At 39.5% G+C, this 27,974-nt stretch overlaps 1 protein-coding gene and 1 long non-coding RNA gene across 3 annotated transcripts in view; one reads left to right on the top strand and one right to left on the bottom strand.

Moving 5' to 3' along the window:
- Positions 1–23,195, top strand: part of DDX10 (DEAD-box helicase 10) — a 267,544-nt gene extending 244,349 nt beyond the window's left edge. Inside the window, exon 19 of the mRNA XM_064645252.1 lies at positions 23,037–23,195. Coding sequence (XP_064501322.1) covers positions 23,037–23,180 — 144 coding nt within the window. The 3' untranslated portion in view covers positions 23,181–23,195. The remainder of the gene's footprint in view (positions 1–23,036) is intronic.
- LOC135409560 (uncharacterized) lies at positions 4,955–27,965 on the bottom strand. Of its 2 annotated transcripts, none has more exons than XR_010428260.1 (3): positions 27,502–27,965; positions 18,880–18,980; positions 4,955–5,218 (listed from the first exon to the last, which is right to left on the bottom strand). It is a non-coding gene; the product is annotated as an uncharacterized LOC135409560 (long non-coding RNA). The 2 variants fall into 2 exon arrangements; XR_010428259.1 differs by lacking the exon at positions 4,955–5,218 and adding an exon at positions 6,441–6,776.
- Positions 27,966–27,974: the final 9 nt, after the last annotated feature.

The raw sequence follows: 27,974 nt of genomic DNA on the forward strand, positions 1-27,974 counted from the left end.
GGCCCACTAAAGAAAAAAATCAGGTGATATGAAGTGGATAATTCTGGTGTTTTCTGCATGATAATAGTAACAGTCCAGATCATAATTATTCCAGCACCATCTCTATTTGACATAGATATTTAAGATATGAACAGAGAAAAATCTTGTCCATTCTATTTGTCTCCCAGTCAGCACCTCAGCTCAGAGCTTCTGCCCCCAGGGCTTGATCATTCTGCAACATATTTATTAAAAGCTCCCAGCCTTCATTTTTTACTACTACAAAAGGACATTATTTTCCTCATTTCCCCATGGATGCTGTACTTCCAAACATGTCCCAACAAAATAGCAATTAACATCACCACAGACTGACTAATACATGCCAAAAATTGCCAGAAGGATAACCTGCATCCAAATGGGTAGATAATAAACCTGTCACCATGGTAATCCTAAGCTCAAAACAGGAGTTTTCTTATTCACAGTCATGAAGACTAGAAAGACAATCTTAAAAACCAGATCATCTGCATGGTAGAATAGAAAGAGAAAAGAGCAGTTAAATGAAGTTCTGCCTGTGGAGCAGCAAAGCCAGTTATCCATAACAATCTCATTGCCTGTGAGATGCAAAAGCAGGATTTGTGTTGGTGTGAAATAATAACAAACAAGATGGGAGTGAAGGCAGAGCCTGGAAAAGACAAATCCTGCCAGACTGTAACTGTGAAGTGGAACTAGGGAATAAGATGAATGGGAGAAAAAAAAAATCATCTGTGAAGCCAGCAGCAAATAATGGCCTCAAATAGCTGCAAATGCTGGAAATTAACATCAGTGCAATTACTGAAGTAAATTAAATGATAGTTGTCAACGGACTGAGAGCTTTTCCAGAGAGAGAATGAGAGGAAAAATCTTGGAAATAAAATTGAACTTTTCACCTGAATGCTTTCAAGTACAAGGTTTGGGTGTTTCTTCAGAGCTTTGCATCTGGATTTGGCTGGATTTGGCCCCTTATTTGGGCACTGGCCAGCCCTGCTACTTGGTGAAATAGTGGTGCATTTGGGCTGGGGAGCTGTACAGATGTTTACATCTCTGTCAGTTCTCTTCACAGTGAGTTTTAATGTAAAATGTGAAAATGCAAGAAATGCTCATAAACAGTATGTCCTTGTGGCAGCATGTTGCCCCAATGGCTACCTTCAAGCAGTGGTGATGGTGGAGATTCCAGTCATTTTGCCTGACTGGCATGCCCTTGGGACCCAGAAACCCCTGCTAGTCATTGTACATGTCTAAGCATCCTCACGTGATGCCAGTTCCTTCTGGTTTCAGCACAGATTGAAACAACATGAAATTAATTATTACAAGAAATGCTTCATACTTTGGGTAGATGTCTACTATACCAAGGGCATTTGGTTTCTTGATTTAAACTATCTTGCTCCACATTGCTTAGACCTCCCTAACCCAAACTATGGCTCAGCTTGCTGTGTCTGCTGGGAGGTGCGATAGGGATCTCCTCGAGCTGCATGGTGGGGAGAAGGATCTCATGGCTATCAGTGGTGCTCTAGCTCTGGGACATGACATGGCCCCTTGCCTGATCATATAGAAGGAGAATCCAGGGAGGCTGCAGTCTCTGTGTCTGTGCTCTGCTCCCACCTTGTGACCACCTTTTTTGCTTTGAGATACATGCCTTTTCCCTGTGTTCAAACTTTTTTTCTGCAGACCTATGCTGTCTGCCTTAGTTTCCTGGTGTTTACAATTTTATTTGACCTATGCAATAAGTCCTAAGTGGATTTATTTACTGCCTACCAGCAGTGCCTCTTTCCATGTACTGCCTGTAGCAGACGCGCTCCCCAGAAGGTACTGATACTATTAATCTCGCCTCAAGAGAAATTAAAAAGTACTAAAACCTTTCCTTGACTCTAATCCTTTTGTTGTCTTTCTCTCATTCAATTCACTTTCTGTGTGATTTTTTGAGCTAGAGCTGACCAGAGCTGAAAGTAGTATATAATGAAAAGAGCTCCTCTGGTTTATTTAACCAACAGGTTACAGAGGCTATCGAGCATACGTGTTATTTTCACTGATGGGCAGAACTGCAAAACCAAATTTAAAAAAGTCTACTAAGTAATCATAACATTTTTTACCTTGTGTTGCAGCTAGGCTATTAACCACCTAGGAGTCTGTCATCCTGGATCTCAGTTGATTTGAAATATGGTAGAAAACAAGGTTCCAGTACTGCTAATAAATAGTGTGTAACATTTTAACAGCTGCTGTGTTTCATCATAAATCTAGGTACTTGGGAGAACAAGGCAAGAGTCAGTGTGTACAGTGAAATCACATAAGCACTGTTTTTTTTTTTTTTTTTTAAATACTGTCAGGGTTAGAGAGCTGAAATGTGCTGGTGCTGAGGATTAAAAAAAGAAAAGGTATTGTGGCTTAAAAAAGATACTTTGCAAAGCAGTATTTTAGTTTTGCTTTCAAGAAGTTACTGTGCAGAATACAGAGAAGAAAGTCTGCTCCTGCCAGATCTGCTCATCCAAACCAAGCAGCCACCTGCTGCTGGAGCCAAGGAGGAGATGTGCAAATGGCAGTGGTCAGTTAAGGCAAAGTGCTAGAGACAGCCTGGCTGTCTGGGAGGGATCCCCAGTACCAGTCTGTGGTCTCCTGCTTGGCCAGACTTGAGGAAGTTTTGCTGTCCTTCTCTAGCCTTGTTGACTACAGTGGGACTATGCTAGCCTTCATCTTGCTCACCTCCCATTCTGCTGTACATGGACACTGATACTTATTTGCTATGTTTTATGGAGACAAAACACTGATCCTTGTCCCTCCTGAGTCAGTCAGTAGACCTTCCATGATGAGTCCTCAGCAGCCACTGTGTGTGGTGCATGCTGAAGAGGAAACCAGGCTTCTTCAAGTTCATTTGCTCTCATTGTATCACTCCAAGGCAGTACAGTGGAGAATCAGTCCCTTTCCAAACCATGCTGGAGGTAAGAATGTAATTACTGTTGCCTCCAGTGCAGAAAAGCTTCTAAAAGCTCTTCTATTTCTGGGAACAATGGTCCATGTATCTCCCTAGACTAATGATTAATGCATCTCCTCCTGCATCCCTGTCACTTGACTCAGTCATTTCTCTCTCCTGGAATGTGTGTTCTTCCCACTATAAGCACACCAGTGCTCCAGGACTACGGAGCCCTCACCTGGCACAGGCTGTCTAAAGACCTGGAGAGAACTTCCTCAAAACCACTCACTTCTGGGATAAAGCTAAGACTTTTTTCTTAGAAATTTGACTGAAAGAGGGACATATATTATCCTTGTCTGAGGAAATCTCAGAGCAAAGTGGGGCTTGAGCTTTGCAGTGGCCGAAAAATTAGGGGGTTTAATGCATAAGAAAATCGATTTTCTTGATGACTTATTTTCTCAGAAAAATTCAAGGCAAAACCCATAAAATCCTCAGTATTTTGTGCATCTAATCACATTATCACATTGCTCATCTGCAAATCTCATTTTGATCAGGTTATATTGTCTTTTTCAGTATCTTTCTGCTGACATCTGCTCCATGCAGATTTGCTTGGGCTCTAGCAGGCTTCTTGTGTTGTCCTTCAGAGTTTTTATTTCATAGAATTATAGCATGGCTTGCATTGGAAGGGACCTTAAAGATCACCTAGTTCCAACGCCCCTGCCATGGGCAGGGACACCTTTTATTAGACCACCTTGCTCAGAGCCCCATTCAACCTGGCCTTGAACACTTCTAGAAATGGGACATCCACAGCTTCTCTTGGAAAACTGCCTCTTCATCCTCCCAGTAAAGAATTTCTTCCTAATCCCTGATCTAAACTTACTCTCTTTCAGTTTAGAGCCATTCCCTCTTGTCCTACCACTACATGCCCTGCTAAAAAGTCTCTCTCGATTTTTTTTTGTAGGCTTCCTTCAGCTACTGGTAGGTGACAATTGGATGACTCCAAAGTCTTCTCTTTCCCAGGCTGAACAATCCCAATTCTCTTACCCTTTCCTCATAGGAGAGGTGCTCCATCCCTCTAATCATCTTGGTGGCCTCCTCTGGACTCACTCTATAAGACAGGTCCAAGTCTCTCCTGTGCTGAGGACTCCAGAGCTGGACACAGGTCTCCAGGTGGGGTCTCACCAGAGCAGAGTAGAGAATCCCCTCCCTCTACCTGCTGACCACATTGCTTTTGATGCAGCCCAGCATACAATTGGCTTTCTGGGCTGCAAGCACACATTGTTGGCTCATGCCCAGCTTCTCATCCACTAGCACTCCCAAGTCCTTCTTGGCATTCATTTCACACAATGACTTTGGAATTAAATGCTGGTAATGATGCTTCTGATATCCTAATTGCACCATGGGACATATGCAGATGTAGACAGAAGCCCATATGTAGACAGAAGGTCAGTACTGATTTTTCCCAAGTCATGTATATATTGGACTTGACCTAGGAGTATTTGTCCTAAGAGGTACTGTTACAGGTTTGCAGGAGAAGGTGATTTGTTGAGCCTTGTGTGCTTTTCCCAGGAATAAGAACTTTATCACCATAACATTAAATGTGCCAAAAATGTTTATTAACACAATCACCTTCTGACTGAGCAGTTATGCTTTATGAATAGAGAGAATAAAATTAGTATTTTTTATCTTGAAAGAGGTTTTATTACATGTTAATGAAAGCTGCAACCAGCCCTTTCCCTGCCCCTGTATGGGAGATGTATTGTCTGCCTGACAAACTGCAGTGATGTTTGTGAACAAATTGGCTGTAGCTCTGTGCTTGGGTCAAGAAGCTTAGGAACAGACAGGTAAGTATGCAGGCATCAAAAGCTTCACAGCATTCCTGGGCATCATCCACCCCTCAGATGTAAAACATGTGTAGTTCTGTCCATAAGAAACAGAGGAAACTATCTAATACTACTGCTAATTTTCTCTACATGAGGCCAGGTAATTGACTGGATTAAAACTGGATTATACTGTATTGACTGGATTATACTGTATGCAGTATAGTCAATTTGCTATGTAACTGATATTTGTTCTATAGGGCATCTCATGCACATGAGAGAAACTAGGGGAATCTGTAATCTGTTATATGTAGAAAATGATCTCTTGGAAACAGGCCCACAAAGTGAAATCTGTCTGAGAATTAAATGAAATATCTCACATGGAAAATCTGACCCTCTCACACAGTGTTTCCTTCTGCTCCACCATACTCTGTGATCTGCTGTGTCTTCTCAGGCTGCGAGTGCTCCCGGGAATGGAAACCTGCACAGCAGAGTGGTAAATAAGTAAGTTTTTGAATTTTCAAACATGACAACCTACTTTCAGCTGCTTGGCCTAGCATAGAGAAAGGAAAATGGAGAGTGAAAAATTCAGTATCCCAGAACTGCTTCTTACCTACTTTTTCTCTCTCCTTATCTGCCTGTAAATAAAACACAGTCATCCTGCAAACAGCAGAAGTGTGAGGGTGCCAACTGGAGCACTCCTGCTCAAGGCAGTGGACCTTAATCATGAGCTGTCTGTTCATTAGGAGGAATTTTCTTCTCAGCTGAGTTCAGTATTCCACGTAAGCACAGGCACAGTATAGTGTCATCACCCAGTGCTCATGGAAGTGTGGGCAGTGTCCTGCTGGTTCTGGTCACTGGGAGCACAGTGATTTCTCTGCAGACTCTTACAGCATCCCAAACTGAGAGGCTCACACAGATATCCCATATGGCTTCTAAATCCACGTGGCTCCTAGACTCCTAAATAACACCGACTGATTTTCTCCAAATTTTTTTTCCTTTTGCTTTACCCACAATCAACTGCTTTTTGAGGTCACAGAGAGCAACTGGAAGCTATTGGCTTTGTGCAGGCTGCCTTGACCTAAACATTTTTAATAGAAACTTCACTCTATTGTTACACTCTCATAATTTTTGCTAGTTTTTTCTTTAGGCAGACATTAGCAATTGTTGTTTTATCTCATGTTCTGTTCCTCCAAGTCTTCCTTGACAAAGAATCTGTTACAGAACTTTTCTCCCCTCAAAGAATTGTACCTTTGTAAGATCAAGCAGTGAAGTTTTCATGGTGCAGAATTTTGCCTAGGATATTCCCAAGAGATTTGAGACCTGCTTTACCTGTTTCCATGAGATGGCATATGTGCTCAGCAAACTCACCCTCTTCATTTATCAAAGGGAAATTTTTCATTTTTACTCTGAGTGTGATTTTCCTATGTACTGGTCTGTTTCACACAATCTGCTTCTTACATCATTTGCCCTAAATGCTGTGGAAGAAGCTTGTGGAAGGTTTTTTTGCTCTTATATTTCTCCAATTTCAGTGTAATCTTTTACTTCCCTTTTGAGAGTGATGATGTCCTTCACATTTTCAAAGTACTGATTCAGATCAGAATTTTGGAATCATTCATACTGCTTTTGCTCAGTCCTTGGAGAGGTGCTGTGATTTTTGCGGTAATATGAACATAGATCTTGACAAGCGGGTCATCAAACAATTTTTCAGAAGTTTATACTTTTAACTATTTTATTGACCACACTTACAGTGAAAGTTTGGTCTGATGACTTCTTTTTCTGAGATGTGATTAAAACCAGTTGGTTTTGAGTTTGTATTTTGCATTTTATTTTGCTTGCATTTTATGGCCATAAGTTGCAATCTTAGCAAATTTGCTATTTGACACAAAACTATCTCCTCACTCTTCTGAAAATCACTTATTTGTCTCACGTCTTGCAAACAATCAGCTCTATTAATGCCTTGTATTTATCTGTGTCTCTGTCTGTTTTTCCAAGTCACTGTATATCACTTGCTCCAATACTCGGTATGTTTACAATGCCTACAGGAATGAAAAAGCAGAAGACATCGTAAACTAAATAGTTTCCTAATTAACACATTTAATCTAAAACACCCCAGCATTTTAGCTTGAGGGGGAGAAAGGAGGAGGAAATGTACTATTCTTGAAAATGCTCTTCTTGTGTTTATCTTGAAGACACAATTATACACCTCTGGAAGGTTGCTCTAACTTATACCTCTAGCTCTCTGCAATAGTTTGAAGTGTGTCTTGCTGTACTTATATCCCTTTCAGTCACAGCTCCTTCCCTTTTACACTGTGCTCTGTTGCTTTCTTTTCAGCCATTTAAGACCAAGTACTATTGTCTGCTTTGCTGCTGAAGCACAGCAAGACTTTGAAACAGTCTCCATGACAATCAGAGATATGCAGCCTGGATCCTAATGGGGGTGATACTGTGACTGCATCCTGCAGAGCAAGGTACGTGTTTGCTGGTGCTGGAGGATAAGGGTTAAAAACTGCTGGTTCCTCCCTCCTTTTATGACTGTGCGTGGTGGTATGGGAAACCTCTTTGCTCTATGCTGCCAAATATCCCCTTTTCAGGAGATGTTTCCCAGGGCCTGATTTTATCTGGTGTGAGGTTTAGAAAGGGATGAGAAATATTAATGGCTGAATGGTTATAATACCATAAAAAATAGAGTTGAAAGTGCAGTGCATAGAGATCAAAACAGAATGCAGTATCTGGCTGTGACACTTCGAACATTGTGAAATTCAAAAAAAGGAATTTATTCCTGCTTTTTATCTTACTTTTTGTTACCTGCAGAGCTGAATTCTTGAAACATCAGCTTCTGCTTATTATGGCAGTATGTTGTGTTCTGTTCAGTGTCTTCATGTAAAACGAAGTTTTAAAATACAAGATATGCTAGCTTTATGATATGCTAGCTTCATGCAGTATTCAAATGCTTTGATTTATAAAGTACTGTATGACAACAGACTGTTTTTTTCTTGGCCTTAAGATGTAAAAATAAGGACAAATGTTGTGGAATGAAAATTAACATGAATTCTCTCTGATGAGCAGGATGTAACCCTTTTTCTGATTGCCCATGTTAATGTCTTTGCCTATTGTTTAAGTGTGATAGAACAGCTTTAGTCTGATGCTGTTTTAGTCATTATAAATTTCCCTCTTCAAGGCAACCTGCAGTCACATTAGTTTGAGATTCTTTTATTATCAGCTTCTTTATATCACATTAGAGCCAAGAAACATAATCAAAAAGTATTCTGAATACTGAAATACTGGACATTTGTACATCAGTTTTTAATGGACCATGTACAAACAGCCATCTAAAGTTAGTAAAGGTGAGAACTATATAGCATGACATATGGTGAATAAAATTGATAATATTGAAACAGTAATGAGAGCTATGTGATGCTTATGTATCTATTAATATCTTTATCCACATACACCCCCATGTATTCTAAATATATATACAGTAGCTCTAATTTTCAGCAAGTAAAATGAGAATTCATAATGCAGTAGAATGGAAAGAACATGAAAATGAAAACAAAGGCAAAGCCACAATAAAACTGAAGCACTTGGGAGGAACAAAAGTAAAAAAGATACCTATTAAAATTCATTCTATAAAAGGAGGATTGTGAATGTAGGGAGCTATTTCCAGCAAGAAAACGTTTGAGGGAAGCTTCTTGGGTTTTTTTGTGGCAGAAATCACTGACCCTTCATGTGTACTGTGACCATAAAGGCTGTGTTTTGAGAGGTAGTAAGATAAGATAATGTTTGGGCATTTTAGGATGAACAAAAAGCATTTTCTTCATCTTTCTTAACATGCCCTACCAATGCCCTACCTTTAGAAAATTCTCTATGTCTACTTTGACCTTGCCTCCATCTAGATGCTTTGGTCATCTTTCTAGTGAGCCAGCCCTTATGTTTACTGACTTGTGTCAAACACTCCATAGGCCTCCTCTTTATGTATATTTTCCCTTTTACCCCAGCACATTCTCTGAGAGATTTTATCATTACAAGGTTTCATCTATTTCTTTTCACCAGACTCCCATTCCTTATTTCATTAAGAACACAATTTTACCTGCAAATTCTGCATCTTCTTTCGTGCTGGAAATAGGTTGGAAGTGAATCTCAATTAGGTCTATGTGAGAAATATCCAGAAAAATCTCTTGAGAGCTTGAAATAATACCAATGCAGAAACTGCTGTAAGTACTTGTTGCTAGGAGGGAAAAAGGACCTGTGGAAATAGGTCCTGGTGGGAGTGAGGTTTGATCTCCACAATCTAGGATAGTATCTCAAACAAAGAATATGCACATCTGGCTCAAAGCCAAGACAGCTGATTGGGAACAAGGCCAGGGCAATCAGAGGAAGAGCCAGGACACTAAGAACTGAGCCCAAGGTACAACCAAAAGAGTGAGGGAAATAGGAAGACTCAGCACCCCGAGTCTGACATGGGTCTCTGGCCAAGCACAAGGTGTGTAGGTTATATCTGTTACACCTATTGTGAAACGGATCCAGAGATAAAAGTCTTCTAGGTCTCTCCCACAAACCCGTTCTTGCTGAGTTTTTGTTCCTGTTGCTGCCTCTATTTCCATTCTTTTCTTGCTTGCTGATTGCACCTTTTAATGTTAGTATTACGTCCTTGGTCATCACTCACTCTATGCATTTCAAATTTAATCACTCTTTGGGCACCAGACTTTCCAGTGCTCTTTTTTGTGCTGTGGTTCTTTAAACTCCCCTGTGGTCTGTGAAAATCTCACTAGAAATGGAGCAGTATTTTCACATGTTTCACCTCAGTCTTGCAGAGAATGATTCTTGCTTCTCTGTGTTGCTGCATCTTTATATACCCACAAACAAAATACATCAGCCTTTTCTACTACCATATTCCTTAGAAGCTTGAAAGTAACTTGCTGGGTTTTATCCTCATAGTCCTTATGAAGTTTCTGCTATCAATGAAACTTCCTCTAAAAGAAATCATCTTCCAAGCTAATTTTCCTTTCTCTTGTGCTTTATGGCATTTTTCCAAAGTGAATCTTATTATTTTTGGCCTGTGTTACTAATTATTCTAATCCCTCTGTCCTTTGTCTCTGGCATCCCTGTTTTTCTTCTCAATTTAGTATCACCAGTGAATTTCATTAATACGTTGTTTACTCCTCTTTCTAGCTCATTCCGGCGCAGAATATTCTGTGATTCTGTGATTACTGAAAGTATTAAAAAGGCAAGACCCAAAACTGATCCTTAAGTATTTACCTGTCCACTCTATAAACTGGTATTCTTCTCTTTGTCTATTAGCCTCGTTTTGGTCCTTCATTTAGACTTCAGACCAAATGAGATATTATTTTGGCACAAGCAGGTTCAGAGGAGCTTTTTAAGTACTTTTTGTGAAACTTAGGAGGCAGCCTTCCATTTTCATGCTCTCCAGTTTTGTGCCAGTGTAGCTGCCTGCCTTTGAGGGAGAGGATGATCAGACCAATTGTTCAAAAAATATGGCTTAAATCCAAGAGTATTATATTTATTCTGTTCCATTAATCCATTACCATCAATTCAGTAATTCCATAAAAAAGTGTTAGCTTTGTCAGGCAAAATCTATTCTTTATAAATCCTGCATCTTATTGCTCATCATTGCACTATTTTCTGCAAATGAAGTGACTATTTCTTAAGACCTTTTCTATTGTTTTAATTTTTTTCCCCAGGGTTAGAAGCTAAATGTTAAGCATTGTAATTACTAAGAGCTTTCTTCTTCCTTTTATGAATGCTGAGAGAGTGCCACATTTGCTTTTCTGTCCAGCATTGGTAGAAGAAGGACAGATAAAGGTGTAGTTGTCTCCTTTCCTGCTTTAGCATCTCCACACACCTATGGTGTGCAATTCTAGCCACTTGATGGTGCAGGAGATGTGGTGCAGTGTGGCCATCATTGCTGCTTCTAAATCTCATGACTTCTTTGTAAAATAATTTATGATGAATATTATAGCAGCCTTCAGGGAATCTCTGAAGAATGACTTGTATCATATGTTTGTTTTCTTAGTGTTTTTGGTTTCAGTTTGTCATGGCCAATTCATTTTTGTCAGGGAAGTGTCAAAGGTCCCCAAAGGATGTGCTACCAGAGTATGAATATCTTATGCCTATATCCCTGTATCAGAAGATGGAGATAGAGATGATCAGGGTGTATTTAGTTTAACAGTGCTAGAATTGCTCCATAATTTCTTCCTGACATATTCTGAAGTGGTATCCAAGTTTGAAAGGTAAACTAATCAATGCTTCTGACAGTACTTTGAATCTTATTACCACAGGAGCATTACAACTGTTTTGTAAGTTCCTCTGTTACCCTGTGCATTTGGCCACTCACAGACATGAGCAAATATAATCTCCTTTTTGGTGTAAGATCTTAGCCCAGACATTCAGAAAGTAAAGTAAGGTTACCTTGAGGTAGGGAAGTGAAGATGTCCAAGAGGCACAGTTTAGTCCCTGGACAGCTGTGGACTTCAGTGCATGTAGAAGAACACCTTTCTCCTCTCCTAAGAGAAAAAAAGGCCTGATGAACAATTTCATCCAGAGCTACATGTCCTAGAATCCTAATCTGAGATGTTAGGAACTCATCTGAGTCCTCATCTGAAAAAACAAGGTTTACTTTGGAAAACTAGGTTTCTAACTTACTGACTTTCAGCATGAGTAACTTAGATTATAATCTGGTTTTTGCTCAGTGGTGCTGAGCAGAGCTTTGAACTGGTGTCCACATCTGTGCAAGCTACAGTGCGGAAAGGACAAGGGCTTTGGTTTTGCTGAGGTTCTGTATCTGTGAATATGTCATGTTTTGGTTTGGGTTCTAGACGTGGCAGACATGTTCTTTCAACCATGGTTTCTCATTTACCTCACCATCAAACCAAGAAAACCTTGTGGTATTACTAAATTATTTTCCTTTCTAGTGTTCCACAAAATAAGAACTGTAACAACAAAAAATGCAGTTAGCCACTACTGAGCTCACTGATAATTAATTCCAGGCTAAGAAGCCACATTAGCTATGATGGAGAAGGGATGGGTTTACTTCACATTTTGATCACAGAAAATCACTGAATCATTTAGGTTGGAAAAGACTTCTAAGATCACTCACAAGTGAATTTACGTCTTGCTCAGTTGTACCCTGATGTTGGAAGGATGAGGTGTACAACTAGGGAAAGAACCCACTGCAATAATATTCTCTAAAAATACAACTCACCATGAAGCAAGGCAGACTAGAACCTCAGATTTCAAAAATATTAGAAAATATCCTTTTGTGTGTGTGTGTTCACAGTCTTTCAAATTATGCATGTTTATTTCCATTTACACCTATATATATCTATATATATCTACATATAGTTCTCTGAACTGATCTGCTTATTAATTAAAATCAATACAGTGTGTTGTCCATCTCCCCTTCATTGTGTCTATCTCCTCATTCTTCAGTCAAACCCCAAATATAAGGGAGTTTCTTTTTCCTGGTAAATATGCATGATCAAAGGAAGATCAAAGCAAAATCTGAGTTCAGGGTGTGTAATTTTTGGCTGATCAGACACAGATATTTTCCCCTATGTTGAAAGGAAGGTCGGAGGAAGTTAAATATCTGGCTTTAACATTATCTTTGCACTATCAATGGGCAGTTCAAAAACTCTTCCCAAATCAGAAATAAATTCTCTTTGCTACCTGGGCATATAAAGCACAGGCATCTTTCCAAAATAATCTTACAGGCAGAAATAGAGAGGCATACATGGACCTCAGTCTGACAGTCTGCTTGGGAGTTTTTTCTGGTCCATTTTTCTCCACTTAGCGGACATATAGCTAAGTTGATTGAACTGTGGAATAGGGGGGCAAATGCAACAAGAGCAGAAGTTGCTTGCACTGTTTCTGTGATTTTGCATGTACAGTTTTCTCTAAAGAGGTAGTTGGATCCTAACAAAAGCTAGAAAGAAGTGATTTAGATATCAGTGTTATGAATTATGCAGCGGGCAGATTATATGGCCCACACATTTGATATTATTCTACTCTCTGAAAGCTAGATTGTTTTAAGACGTGACATTAACTCCCCCCCCCGATAATGTTGTTAGCATTAACTGTTATAGCCCTGGCTATACCTCTTGTGCAAATAAAAATCTGATTCTTCCTTTGATCTTCATGGCCAGTCTTTGTGAACGAAGATTTGGGAAAGGTCTTTACCCTTCGAGCCTGCTCAGTGGATTTTTTAGGTGAGACACAGTGTGCGCTGAACTGAGCCCACCCTTTAATCCTGAGGTTCATCTGCCGGGGCCGAGCGAGCTTGGACAGTGGCAGTGAGGTCCTCAGGACGTAGGTTTGTTTAGAGTGACCTTCTCTTAGATGGATGGCCTTACAGGGCTGACGAGCTCCATCTGCCCGGAGGAGTTCCCTGACCAGGAATCAAACCCTGGGCTGCGGCGGTGAGAGCACCGCATCCTAACCACTAGACCATCAGGGGTCCTTTCCTTTGATCTTACTAAGTTGCTTAAAGCCAAACAAATGTCAGTAATCCTAACATTGTAAAACAATATGTATTTTATCATTAGGAAGAAATGCATTTTGATCAGCAAATATATTGAAGTTTAAACTTCTGAAGAGGTTATAAACAACAATGCATAAAACAGGACATGTTTTAAGACGAATGTATAACAGCAGCTTGTAAAATAAACATTTGGAAGTAACTTCCAAATTATCTTCAGAAGTGGAAACAGAAGTGGTAAAAATATTTCAGGCTCCACAAATATGAACACTGATTCAACCAATTAAGAAAACATCTAGAGGATTGTGAGTAAATATAGAGTCTTCAGAAGTTGCTTTAAATGTAGATAACTGAGATCATATGTGTACATGTGTAATGGAAGACCCCCAAAAATTTTAGGGAAAATCAGGCAGCATGGTTTCCTGACACAATTATATTTCCTAGTAAATCCCATCAAACCTCTGAAATCTAGCAGAAGCTGGTGACTAGAACAAGGATAAAATGTTTCAGATAAAATTACTACCAGAACATAGACCTAAGCATTACCAGGATAGTTAACATTACTTTCAGAACGAAGAAGGTGAAAATCCTGTAGGCTGGTATATAGTAAATGACCCACAGCTTAAACTTCCTTGAAATGCTAGTCTGAACAGAACTGGTGGTTGTTCAACCATTTGTTCCTCTGGTGTAGCTGGAGGTGGTGCTCAGGTTCTGCTCTGAATGGACGGGTCTCATACTGAGATGCCTGAAAACCAAGTTTATCTCCAGCAAGGTCAGACTTGGAAAGGCCAAAAAAGGGTCCCTCTGCCTCACTCTGCCATGGGGTATGATCTGACTTGCCTTTCCATCATGAAGAAGATCCTGTTTACAGTATATTTTGTGGGCATCCAAAACGTATTCATGTATGTTTCCCAAACAGTTTTCTTCAGATTTGCTGGGGAAGCAGATAGAGAAGGAGGGTTCCTGTGCTATCAGGGCACTCCTAAGACTTACTGGCAGAAAAATAAGGCCTCACCTACAATTAGAAAAACCTCATAACCTAAGTAAATGTGTTTATTGACACACAGTGAGCGTATTTTGTAATTCCATTATGAACAATCACCTGTGGAATTTCTGACATTTGCAGACAGAAAAGGCAATGAAGTCACCTACCCTGTTCCTGTCACCTCTGCATCACAGTCAAGCATAGACTTTGACACCTCAGAGAGAGTGTTCATTTGTATCTTCCAATACCTAAAGGTAAAAGATTCTACTAAGAAAGCTGTATGAGAAGAATATATTTAAACCAAAACGGAGGAGAAGATTCATGCTGTCTGCTATGTGTGTTTCAAAAAGCTTCTTTTCTGCTTTGGTTTAAATCTATAAAGACCGAAGGATTAGAAACACAGCCAGAGCCAACCAAAACTCCAAGAGGGCACTTCGGTACAGGCCTTAAATTTTCCAATGGAAATAAAAGAGACAGAATATTTTGCTTATAAAAAATAGGCACTAAATGAAAGTGGTTGGGTCCTACCACTTAATAAATTAACATCTGCTGAGGCTTCATAAGTTTGTGGGTGCATGCTCTTAGCTCTCCTTGGCTGTAATATAAAAAATGTGTTAACTTAAACCACCTTCACAGAGCCAAAGTGTATGTTGGATTTCAGTTCAGCAATGAGCATGTGTATGCTCAGTAACAGGTGGTACCTGTTAAAGTGATGAACTGTTCACAGATCTCAGATTATGCAGCAATAGGTATACTAGAAGCTAAAGACACAGAAAACTTTTACTGGGCTAAAAACTGTGTAGTTCTATTGATCTGATGCCAACTGAAGATTGAGTCTACTGCACTTAGAGAACAGATACCTACTTTGGCTTCTAAAACTAAAAAAAGTTCAAAGAAGTAGTAACTACACAACCTTTTTCTGGCTTTTGTTCTAAGACTCAGGAAAGTTGGTGAGGAGCAAATATTGAACACTTGGATAGAAACAGTTAGTAAGAGATTCTCAGCACAGGTAGAAAAAAAGAGGTTCAAACTTTGCCACCTTGGCTCATCTTGCTCAGGTGGAGAAAATGAAAATGGAACAGGGTGAATGTGTGGGCATCCTTTGCAAAGACTTCTGGATAGCTTTCCATGCCCACTGAGAGAATAATCTGTAAGGTTAACAATAGAACACTGATGATGAAATGCTCAGTTGGTTTGCTAAGAGTAACCAGAGATGGCAAATGGGACAGAGGGATGGAGAGAGACAGTGGGATAAGAGTGACAAGTGGCAATATGTTGAGCCTGTTCTGTTTTTGCTATATATAGGAGATAGCAGTTATCTTACAGACGGAAATGTAGAACAAGATGTGCAGATTTGGAGATGATGTGGAACTGACAACCTGAGAAATACCATTCGTAAAGGAAGTAAGTTGAAGATGCTAGAAATCTGCCTTATGCGTAGGATATGAGGAATGAGCAGGCAGTGCAAAGCAAAGATGGAGAAACCAGAATATGGTGGTACAAACTGTGTTCATTTGCTCATTTGAAATCTTGATATTGTTGCAGGGCAGAGACTGAGAAGTCAGAGGGAAGAAAGCCCAGGCCAGAATAGATCACCAGGGTACGTTGCAAAGAGCTAAAAATAAGAGAAATACCTTAATTTTCAGATAATGAAGAAAGTTTCTAGATTTGAAGAAGAGGTGAGTGAACATTCTTGGAGTCCTTAGTCACTTATGCAGAAACATGCCAAATGGTTTTTCCGTGGTGGAAATTGTAATTAAAAGTGCAAGAGCAGTACTGCACTGGAGGCTTAGCAGCACCCTAGGCAGCTGGCACCAATACCTGACAAGAAGCTAAGAACATATTTCAGCTAGCCACAATGGGAACCTGAAGTTGTATAGCTAATGATTTCAATGCTTCTTCTTGAATTTTAGGACATTTTTCACCTACAACAGTCCACATGTAAAATATCCTGCATGTATTATTCAGCTGTAGAAACAGAGTTCCCTTGAGTATGTATATGCCATTTGTACAAACTGTGTGTCCTGGCATAATTCTGACTCCACTGTCTTGAAATCACAGCCGTTATTCCTCTACAGCTCAACAATTCTGAAGTGTATCCAAGGCTTCGGATGCAAAATTTTTGAAATGGGGAGAATACCACTGGAGTGTGTATGTGATCCAGTGACGGATACACCCAGCCTACAAAGTTCTCTCATTCATAATAGAGGGGCTTGGGCTCAGACACAGGGCCTGGAAACTCCCAGGGAGACTCAGCAGTGGCACTGAAAAGGAGTATGGAAGCAGTCAAGCCAGCTGCCTGCTGAAGATGCTGAAGAAGGTGAATGAGTTTTGCAGCAAGAAGAGTATTAATGACTGAGCTGTGATAAGGCAAAAGGAGAGCATCGGCCTAGATAGAAAGAAGAGGCAATGAATCTTCTGTAAGGCTATTTTCGTAAAATATTGACTATGCTCATTTGGATGCTGTCCAGCCATCCTCACAAATGAGCGCTCTCCATTGACACTCCTATGACACTCATATTCTGTGCCTCCTACTCAGCTTTTCTCAGGAAGGTCATGGCAAAATGAGGCTGAAAAACAAGAAATCTACCATATCCTGAGCTGAGAGGAGCAGTGCCAGGATCAATACAGCATGAAACAACCATTGGACATGGCCTAACCACAGTCTTTATAGCCTTCATTGCAAACTTTCTCTGTGGTTTGAATTATCCCTGGAAGTGAAGAAACAATTTCCTTGTTGTTACAAGCAATATCCATCAAAGCTATTTTAATGCAGAAAAACAAAAGTGGCAAGGGGGTTCTGAGGAGCAAATGATATGAACTCTAATTGCATGTAAAAAGAAGTGAATTGTTGCTCTTATCACTGTGGATTTGGGGTCCTCACATGTTCCTATAATCTTTAGTGTTTCATGGGCAAATATCCTACCAGTGTGTTTAGTACAACAGCACAAATGGCTGTTTTCCGTCCACAGAAGTTTTGTGTTTTATGTTTCATATTTTACATAAGTTCTGTCTGGATTTATCCCATTTGCTGTCCTCAGAAAGCTCTCCCAAGATCCTGTTCCCCAGTAATGTAGCTAACAAATCAGAGACGTGCCATACTTTCTACTCAATTAAGAACATAAAACCAACCCTCATGCATGCAATATCTAGCTTTTTGCTGAGACTGGTGCTGAGCATTTCATACAGATGTTCAGGAAAGACTACAAAGGCAGCTACAGAATAGAGTCTTCATGAAAGGCATTCCCTCTCAGTCTTTCTTACTCAGTGACACATAATCAGCATTTGGATTTATTCAGTTTATTTTTAAAAAGAGGAAAGCTGCAGCAATCTATGTGTGTTCTCTTTTACAGAAATGTGGGCTTTTTTTGGACTCTCTGTCACAAAATGAAATCTTTCAGCAGTGAGAAATCTTGAAACACTGAGTGACGTGCTTAATGCCCATCCTGTTCTTTCTTCCCTGTAACTCTCCTTGGGACCCTGTCACCAGCTAACTGTTCTCCATCTCTGAAATATTAAATAACAAAATGGAGATATGAAAGGAGGAGGATGCCACTCCAGAGTCCTGGCTAAATGGAGAGGAGTAGGACCATGAAAGTTAACATGGCAGGGCAGCCAGATTGGATGCAAAATATTTACAGCTTTATAACCACCTTTAGGTTTGGGATGGCCTACTAATTTATGCTGGAAGCATTATCTTTATGCTCCATATGTACATCATACATGCTGCAATCCAAGGACTGATTTCTTCTGCCACTGACCCTTTCGGTGCCATTAGCTAATTTGCTTTACCTCACTGGTTCTTCAATCAAATTGTGTTCTTGTAGAGTATGATCCTTCTTTAATGTCTCAGTATCATGAAGTTGACTTAGTGAGGACTTCTAATGTCATGACATAATTAATGATAATAAAACATAACTAGCTTAGAACAATCAAGCAGTTTTCTTACAGTCTTTACATTTTCCGTTTCATGATGGTCTGAGAGATTTTCCTGGTTTTGGGGAAAATAGAAATGGGTTTGTAATGTCATGGCTGGAATATGTTTCAGAAAAATGTAAACTTACAAAAAAAGCTTTTAATATCACTTCATGTTCCTGTAGTCTGCCAGTCTTATAAAAATCTAGTTCTGTCTAATTTTTTCCTACAAAACAAACTATTAAAAGATGTTTTTGCTGCTCCTCTGCACTACTCATTTGTTTGCACACAAAGATTATTTATAGACTCCTTTTTTTAGCTGATTTAATTTGTTAAAAAAATCTAGTTGACTGTATAAGAAAAAGAGACCAATGTACCTTTGCAAATTCTTTTGACCTGTTTTACAGAGTGATATTAGGCTAGGGTCTACAAAGTTCTGTAATCCATACATTTGTTTCTCATTATTATTCTAACTTTGGTTGCTTATATTATCTTTCCAAAGCTACTGTTTCATTTGCCTTTTAGCAAGGGAGACTTCACCTTTCCAAAGTATCTCATCCCCATTTTTACTAGGTTTCTGTTCTCATGCAACCCATCATTTTCAAAGGCTTTCAACAAGCAGAAGAATATCACTATGCTCAGAGTAGACATCTGAACTGGTCAGGAAAATGATCCCTGGGGTTATATTTGTCCATTTTCAGAGACTTTGCAGAATGGATTTATAGTATAAGAAAATCTCCAAGCTCACCTATGCCTCAGGCATTCAGCATTCACCAAGGCACTGAAACTCTTCTCCTTGTTCATGTGCTCATGTTCTCGTCTTTCATATAAATGCATTGTTACACATCTCTACAAAGAAGACAATACAACAAGACAAGTTGTAGCCAGTAGTCACGGTGATGAGATTATTTTGAACTGCCTTTAAAGATTCTTGTGTTAATGACTGGCAAATAGTTAGGTCTTCTAAAAGCCTAGTTCCATTACAGTGTAATGGCAACTGCGAAACATAATGGTTTCCAAATAAGCTCTTACAAGACAGGACTTGTGGTATCTCAGATATACAGAGTTCACCTATCTTTACTTCTAAAAGAACGTACAAATTGTGCAAGCTCATAGTCCCTTGTTAATTATACTCTCTGTTTATATAGCAGCTCTATCTCAAAGCTCTCTCCAAACATTAAGACTCCTAGCATTCTTTTATGTAGGCATTATTATCCCTGTCATTACCATTATCACATTTTCCATTTTATAGGTGGTAAATGAGCAAAATCACACTGTGAGTCAGTAGCTGAACTGGGAATAGAATATTGTAGTCCTGACTTTGTCCCTTCCTTTAATTACTCATTATTATGATTGTTATTTGTGTGTTGAAGTGATTTTGTTCAGTGTAAGACATCAGTAAATAAGCAGGATTCTTTTGATTTGCAAGATTTTTGTTTTTATAGCTTTCATACTGATATTTTTCTGCTGTTGGTCTCATTTTAAGTGGCTAATGAGAAATGCTGCCATCTTCCAATTAAATAACATCAATAAATTTTAATATGATACAGTTTACATCATAGACTAGAACAGGTCAAATGAAGCTTAGTCTATCAAGCAATGAAGTATTCAGGTATTTAGGTTGTGTTCCAATTTAGTCATAGTAAAAACCGTTATGGAAACCTATGGAGAAATGTACTTTTGTAAAGTAGCTGGTTTTTAAATGACAGTTGTTATCGATAGTCTTTTAATGTGAAAATACCATATGCAATTACTAAATTAAGTTAAAGCCACTTGTTCTTTTTTTTTCCTTTATCAGAACAAATTTTGGTCGATTTGAAACACACAAATGTGTTCTGTTGAAAATAATGACAACTTTGGGAACTAGACAGTTAATCTCATTTTTTCCTTTTCCAGGACTGTTTTAATCTAGAAAGGCAATCTAACCACCTCATTGTTTTAAACATAGGTAGCTTAGCTTCCAAACATCTCACTAACCAGCATCCCATCCCTCTGTTTCTCTGTCATAAGAAATAGTAGAAATTTATTTCTCAAATGTCATCAGAAATAGTAGAATAAAAAAATAAAAATTGTCATGAGTGGTTATGCAGAAGACCACGAGGTGCAGTCCTGTGAGAAACTGAAGATGTCCTGAGAAGTGAAACCAAGGTCCTCCCATAAAACAACTGTAAGACAATAACACATTGTGATTACTGAAATAGTGGATTCCCTTCTTCCTTCCCTTTCACTTATCTTTCTCATTTTCCTCCTCTTTTAAATAACAAGTTTGAGGAAACCTTTGTCTTTCCTTTAACTACTCTGTAAAAATTTTGTCCTCTGCCAATGGTCTGCTAGATTACAGGTGCATAAGTCAGTTCTTGGTGAATCACTGTAGAAATCCGTACTTCCTTAGAAGTATATCTTTCCAAGGAAATAGATCCCTCAGATGAAAGTACAAAGCCCCCTTTGCTCCCTTCTACTTGCCCCAATTATAAAACAAAAAATGCTTGTTGGTTTCAAGAAACAAGATCACTTTCAAGGTGATTTGAATGCTATGTCTGCGGATGCAGCAGTCAGTCATGTACACAGTCTTTATACATCTGACAACCGTGGAAAAGAAAACCTAGTTGTGCAATTTGTCTCATTAGTTTTATGTAAACCTAACAAGGCTGCAATTCCCAGCATTTGTTCTGTTCCATGTTGGCACTTTACAGTCTGATCTTTAATTCATTCTTCTTTAATGACCTATTCATTTGCTCATAAACCAGACCTCCAGATCTCCTAATCACTTCATTAGACAAATTACAGTGTGTTTCTCCTTCCCTTCCCTTCCCTTCCCTTCCCTTCCCTTCCCTTCCCTTCCCTTCCCTTCCCTTCCCTTCCCTTCCCTTCCCTTCCCTTCCCTTCCCTTCCCTTCCCTTCCCTTCCCTTCCCTTCCCTTCCCTTCCCTTCCCTTCCCTTCCCTTCCCTTCCCTTCCCTTCCCTTCCCTTCCCTTCCCTTCCCTTCCCTTCCCTTCCCTTCCCTTCCCTTCCCTTCCCTTCCCTTCCCTTCCCTCCCCTCCCCTCCCCTCCCCTCCCCTCCCCTCCCCTCCCCTCCCCTCCCCTCCCCTCCCCTCCCCTCCCCTCCCCTCCTTCCCAAACCTTCCCATCCCAAATCTTCCCTTCCCAAACCTTCCCAAACCTCAAACATTCCCTTCCCAAACTTTCCCTTCCCAAACCTTCCCTTTCTTTCCCAAACCTTCCTTTCCCAAACCTTCCCTTTCCTTTTCTCTCTATTATTCTTTTCCTAAAAGAGACTTAATGTAATACAGCTTCTTATTCTATCTCAGCTGTGTTTCTACATTTTTCCTCATTAGGACGACATCCTGTACTCCTTGTACCTGTCCCTGAGAGTTTATGCCATACTTTAACATACACTTTGGGGTAAATGTAGAACTGTTTCTCAGACTTCTGGAGTACATATCACGGGCTGCAAATGACATAGGTTGAAAGTGGCAGGTGCTATCAATCTATCTATCTATCTATCTATCTATCTATCTATCTATCTATCTATCTATCTATCTATCTATCTATTTATCTATCTACCTATCCGAGAAATACTATAACGTTTCACTGTTTTTTCATGATGTCACAGTTTATAGAATTTTAAAAATGTGTATTCTTCTTATAAGAATTATTACATATTTCTTTAACTAGAGCAGCTGAAACTGCATGTAGTATTATGTCTGTGTCGGTCTGTGATTGAAATGACAAATGAGGTTTTTATGTTGTATAATTTTCAGTTATGTAATTCCAGTTTCCTGCAATCTCTCTTCTCACTGTTATGCATTGCTCCCCAAATAATAGGTATTTATGATTGTCACCTCTACACTGTACCTCCTATGTTCTACCTGCCCTTCTTAGTTTGATAAAATGCATTCTCATACTCCCTTTGCCCATTTTTTTCTTGTTCTGTAAACTCAGTCTTCCCTTTGCTTTCCAAGCTTTTCTTTTTCACACTGATGCTACTCTAGCATGACCTTAAAGGTGGTGAGAGGTGGGTTAGCTAAACTGTACTCCTGGACCCCTCAAAGAAAGCAAAAGTATTTGTATCATAGCAATGACTTAGAGACCTAATTTTAACTTCTGAGCTGTGAAGGTCAGAAGGAGGAGGAAACAGTGCTAACAGGAAAGAATGGTTATACATAGGATTCCTTGGCATAGTCTTATCTAAGTATACAGAGAAAAGTTATGGTATCAATACTTTCTTTGAGTGCAAAACACCTAATCAACCTCCTGCTATCATGCAAGGACATTGCTACATCCAAGTACATTCTTGTAGGGCTTTAAAAAAATGTTGGTCAATTTTGTTGAGTGTTTATTGCATTCATATTTTCTCCTTACTTCCAGCTGCTGCAGTTGGTTTTATTTTATTTTGGAGAGAGCTTTATGTTCTCTCAGAGCATCTCTTGATAAAAATCAGATAATTCCATTGCTTTCCCAAAGTGTTTTCAGTCTAATTTCAGACATGACATGGTGAAGAGCATAATAAAACTTAGCAGAAAGAGACAGAGAGAAAACGAAAGAGTTCAGTAATAAGAGATTACATGGTTTTCCAGTAGAGTCTAATACACACAGTGGTGAAGCAAGTTTAAAATGAAACCACAGTAAACAACTGCTTTCTTGCTGATATCACTGGGAAAATAAGCACTTCTAAAACTATGGTATTTTTGTACAAATGGATTATTCACAAGCACATCCTACATGATATTAGGAAAATGCCAGAAATAACGAAAGGAAAACCTTAAACTCATTTGTCTGTCAGAGCCTTTTCTTTTTTTAAAGCTGATCATACAGCTCATTAGATGGAAGGCTCTTGCCATGGAAGAGACAATCTTTTTTGCAACTGGGGCAGCTCCACTTGCCACATGTGTTTTTGGGAAAGGGGAAGAAATGCCTGCGAGGGGCTGTTGCTGTAAGGTGCTTGATCCAGTCCAACAGGCAATTAGCGACATATTTAGTTTGACCTTTCCTGTGGGCAGCTGCTTGTATCCTGGGTTGGATTTGACTACAGGGTACAGCACCTCATAGAATAAGACCTTCACATATCTGGTCCTAGTTTAGAAAGCATGAGCATAAAGAAATTTTGTGCTCATGAAGTTTGGGGATGATACTGCAATTAAAAATTAATATTCTCCTCCCCACCCCAAATTAGAGCCTCAGAAGAAAAAAACTGAAGTGCTATAAAGCTATTAAAAATTGGCTTTATTATGAATTAAAATGTCTAAAATTAACTTAAATTTCTGTAAGAGAAGCAGTTAACATCCTGGCTACAAACAGAGTGACAGACAAGTTAAAAGAACAGGGCTGTCCACAAAGACTTTCAGCTATGCAACAACACAAGAAAAATGTATTTCCAGCAGCTGGTGTCAGGATTTCTTGTACTATTGCAATAAATAAAACCAGGGGTCTCTTGGGTGTTTAGGGCCCAGGAGATAACAGCAGAGCAGAATAATAATGAGTGCAGCTAACTTCTTTCATCACACAGTAGTTGATAAAAAAAAAAAAAAAGAATTATAAAAGGCCCTGGGCAAAATTTGAGCTATGTACTTCGCTGATGAACAGCGCTGTGAGCTGGAGTTGTCTGAGCATGGATTTTTTCTAGTAGAGCTAGAGGTAAATGACTTTGTCATCCATTACACTTTCCCGGCTTTCTTAGATTTCCTCACTGGAAGGAAGCCAGGACGTTATGGGGAGCGGGAGGGTTGTTATGTACATAGAATGAACAAGAAAATCTCCTGTCTCGGGATAAGCCACACACTGCATGGAGCTGAAAGACACAAATTCAAGCCTGTTCTCTACCAGTCTCCTGCCTGCAGACAATAGCCACCAGACTGTAATCCTATGTGTCCCTTTCATATTGTTGCTGTTCTAGTGTAAATATATTCTAGTGTGTAAATACACAGATGCATCACGTGAGTATCTCTGAGGACTGCTCTCTCCCTGGCCTATAGGATAACCCATGGAAGGTGTGACTGTTTCTCTCCCTTGGAATTTTCCCCCTTATCACTCACTGATGGGATGGGAAAGTGCCCTGGGTCACACCAAAGGGATGCAGGCTTGAGGCTACACAAGCCTGCCATCCTCCAGGGCTGATCTGACCCTTCAGTCAGTTTGACTGAATGAGTGGTTTATTCCATATTAAAAGCTGGAGTGAGTGTTGTGTGGAATTAGCTCTGAAATGCATTCAAACTGTGTTAGGGGAAACAGGTGAGAATCTGTTAACATGAAATCAGATTTAAATTGTGGATCATTATGCTTAAACCTCACTCCAGTCTAACTAAGCAGTACAAATATTTTTTTTCTCTCTCAGTGATACCCAGCGGTACACAGTTTATGTTTCAGGAACCACTAGCCATGTTCTCTATTTAAAAATATAAATAAAGTCTACTCCTCTGAATTCCCTGAAAACTCTGCTAACTATTAAGAAGAGCAAAAAGATTAAATCTGAAAGGTCATTACTCTGCTCCTGCCTTTCTAAAATGCATTGGCTAATGGAAAAAATAAATAGCATTTTTAGTGTATAGTTACAGTCCTTCTTTTCTCCCTTTGCATTAATTTTACCCAGATCTGCTACACATTAGTAGATGTATGTATGTTGCAGCTTTAGAATTCTGTTGTTATAATTAAACTGAAAATCTGTGTACTTGGTCAGGCATGCTTAATGTTGTCTATTTATTTCTTCATAGTCTGGACCCATATTCTACTAATGGTACCATTTAATACCCTGTTAAATTTAGCAAAAGCCTAGTAAACTTCCTCAGCTGGCATCACATGCATTCTTTTTTTTTTTTTTTAATTCTCACCATCCCATGTGGGAGGTTTCTTCTTTATCAGAAAAAGAATATTTTTCTAAAGTAAGAATAGAAATTGAATATGTAAAATTGTCCTTAAGCTTCATAAGGAATCATCTCCTGAAACTGAAGTAATTGTGAGTCCACATAACCCAGACTACCTCCTTCTAGAAGGTGTGGGGGAAAGAAAGAAAAAGAATACCTGCTTCTGAGCTGGGTAGCCTGGGAGGCAGAATTGTCAGCCAGAGTAAAGGTATTCCAACTCAGAATCTCCAAAGGACACTTCTGGTATCTTTGTACAACAAACATTTACATGTGCAGGATCTTAGCTGACCTACCAAGGCATTCAAATTTTGTTTATGAAATCGATTCTGTCTACAGTACTACATTTTCAAAACATATTTAAATCACTGGGCTTCACCTGTAGTAGTGGGAGTATGTGGAGTCCTAAAAGACTTCTACACAGACAGCTTTAATCCCATGGGCAGACAGTGGATTAATACATGGGTTATAGGCATTCATCAAATGTTTGGTCTGTCTGACAAATGATGACATCAGTCTTGGTGAAAAAGGGATCATGCAATATTCTATATGCAATCAAGTGCTAAATTTAAACAGTGATGGGACAAAACATTTTTTTTTTCAAGAAGGGCCATTAATAGCCAAGGGCTTGAACCATCAAACTTTTACTTAAATGAACAGTCTTTGCTTATATAGGTTATCTCATTAGGCAACTGCCTTAGTGAAAAAGGGCCTTGTAATACAGGGACTGAGGAATTAGTATCTGAAGGAACAATTTCTCTAATTAACTAAAAAAACACCCATGTACGAAAGTCCATTTTGGGGATTCGCAAATACGTATGCCATCTGCTTCTTAATAAAGTGAATCCAGAGAAAACTGGGAGTTATCAAGGCTGTAATGAGTACAAACATTGTTGTAAAATTCAAAAACTATCCCCTTAAAATAATATCCACTTTCTGGACCCATCTTTCACTCTACACTTTAGGAAAAACCTTATACTTGGAATAATTCTCATACTAATACACAAGACATATTTTCACTATTTGCTAATCCTAAAAGCAAGGAATAATGTGAGTAGCATTTTGAAAGTAATAAGTAAAACATATAAGAATCATTCTGGGCATTTCAGCCCAGTGGTCTGGATGAGCAGGAACAGTGGCAGGAGAGACAGGAAGAAGCAGCTTGGGGAACGAAAAAGGTAAATGGCCAGATGGCAAAGGACAGCAGGTAAAATAAATTCACAAAGGCTTTTAAAATTTATTTAGTGCAATTTAACTTTCAGTAGCTTTGTGTTGCCTCTCCCAACAAGTAAAATCTGAAAACATAGTCATATATTCTAGTGCAATAAATAAGTAGTCCTATCTATTAACTTTTGAAATCATGAATTAGTTTGAAGTTTATTCAATCCACAATTTGGTTATTTCTGCCATAAATAGGGCTAACATCCTAAGATATCTTCGTAATTATATTATGTCTGCTAATGCTGTTTTCTGTGCAAAAGGCCATTCTTGTGCTGTTGTTTGGGTTTTTTAAAACAAATTATTTCTAAACACCTGGTAACTTCTGAATGATAGTCTCAGATCAGCTGCTGCAACTTCACAAACTCACACATGCTTTGGGATTAGGCAGTATCCTTTTCCCAACTTCAGTTTAGGCTAAAGGATCCAGTGGATCCTGGTCAGGGAGAGCAGCATTACTGGTTTATACCTCTGCTGCTTCTGGGTGAGATCAGGAGTGTTCTCCAGTGGCACAGGCCATTATGAGTGCCCCCACACCCCTCACCCTCTTTTTCAGCTTCCCGTTCAGCTGCTGCTTTGCAGAGAATAGTGGGAGGAAAGAGGGAATGGCCTGATGATTGATTTGCTGTTTCAGCCTGTGATAGTTGTTTTCTCCACTAAGGCAGCGAGCAGCAAGCACAGAGTATCCATTAATGCAGACATCAGATGTGCACATTGGAGAAAGGTATGGAGGAAGAAAAGGGTGCAGGCAGAATGTCAGTGGGGAGATGGAGATGTGGCTGGTATGCAAGAGGAGGTGTGCATGTGTACAAGGAATGCTGGGCTGAGAATCATAGAATCACAAAATAATTCGGGTTGGAAGGGACCTTTAAAGGTTGTCCAATGCATGAGGGAGGTGTATTTTGGACAATGACACTGCGTATGCACCTGAGGGAGCTGAATGAGAGGAGCAGTGGGCAAATGAGTAGGGAAAAGCTTGTCGCTCTGTTCTGAGCTTCTTTCCTCGCTGTGTAGCACCCCTCTAAAGCAACAGACTGTATTGATTTGGGTAGGTGAAAGACTAATGGAACTCCTGTTGCTCTAGCTTTAGAGGAAGTATTAAGTTGGAGTCCCTTTGCAAATGATTGGGACTATCCCAACTGGGTTTAATGTAGTCCATTCCCTGTGGTGTAAATCTTTCACCAGAACCATCACAGTGTCTGGCCAAAGTTCACAAGCTGCACTGCATTTATTAGAGACAAAAACAGTATGGAAGAAATCTGCCTTGAAACAACAAAATGCTTAAATACACAGCTTACCAGCTCCTGCCCACCTCTGCAACAGGTTCTTGTCTATCAGGGTCTGCAGATCTAACGGATTTTTGTTCTTGATTGAAGATTTTTTTCAACTCACATCAGAGCTCATCTGATTTTCCTCCAGTTTTTTCAGGTGGCTTCAGGCCACCAGCAAGGATGGACACTTTCTATTTTTCCTTAAAGTCCTGTTACTCACGTCAGAGCTTCATAGCAACTCTGCTGCCAGAACCTGGGGTTAGTCTAGAGCACACCACATAGGACCGATGGAACTTCCTGGCCATCAGATCTTGTCCCATGTTGCAAACACTACCACATCGGTTTGCTCTTTTTGGAAATGTGAAGAGCTCCATCCTAACGGTAATTATTGTTTCTGTCCTGTTACCTCTACTGAAAGTACTTTTCAAATAATACATTTTCTTACGTTTAAAAATCATCTCATTTTTAGCTTAAAGGTATCAATGGGCAGCTCATACCCA

This window comes from Pseudopipra pipra, chromosome 2 (genome assembly GCF_036250125.1).
Source record: "Pseudopipra pipra isolate bDixPip1 chromosome 2, bDixPip1.hap1, whole genome shotgun sequence".
Classification (NCBI taxonomy): domain Eukaryota; kingdom Metazoa; phylum Chordata; class Aves; order Passeriformes; family Pipridae; genus Pseudopipra; species Pseudopipra pipra.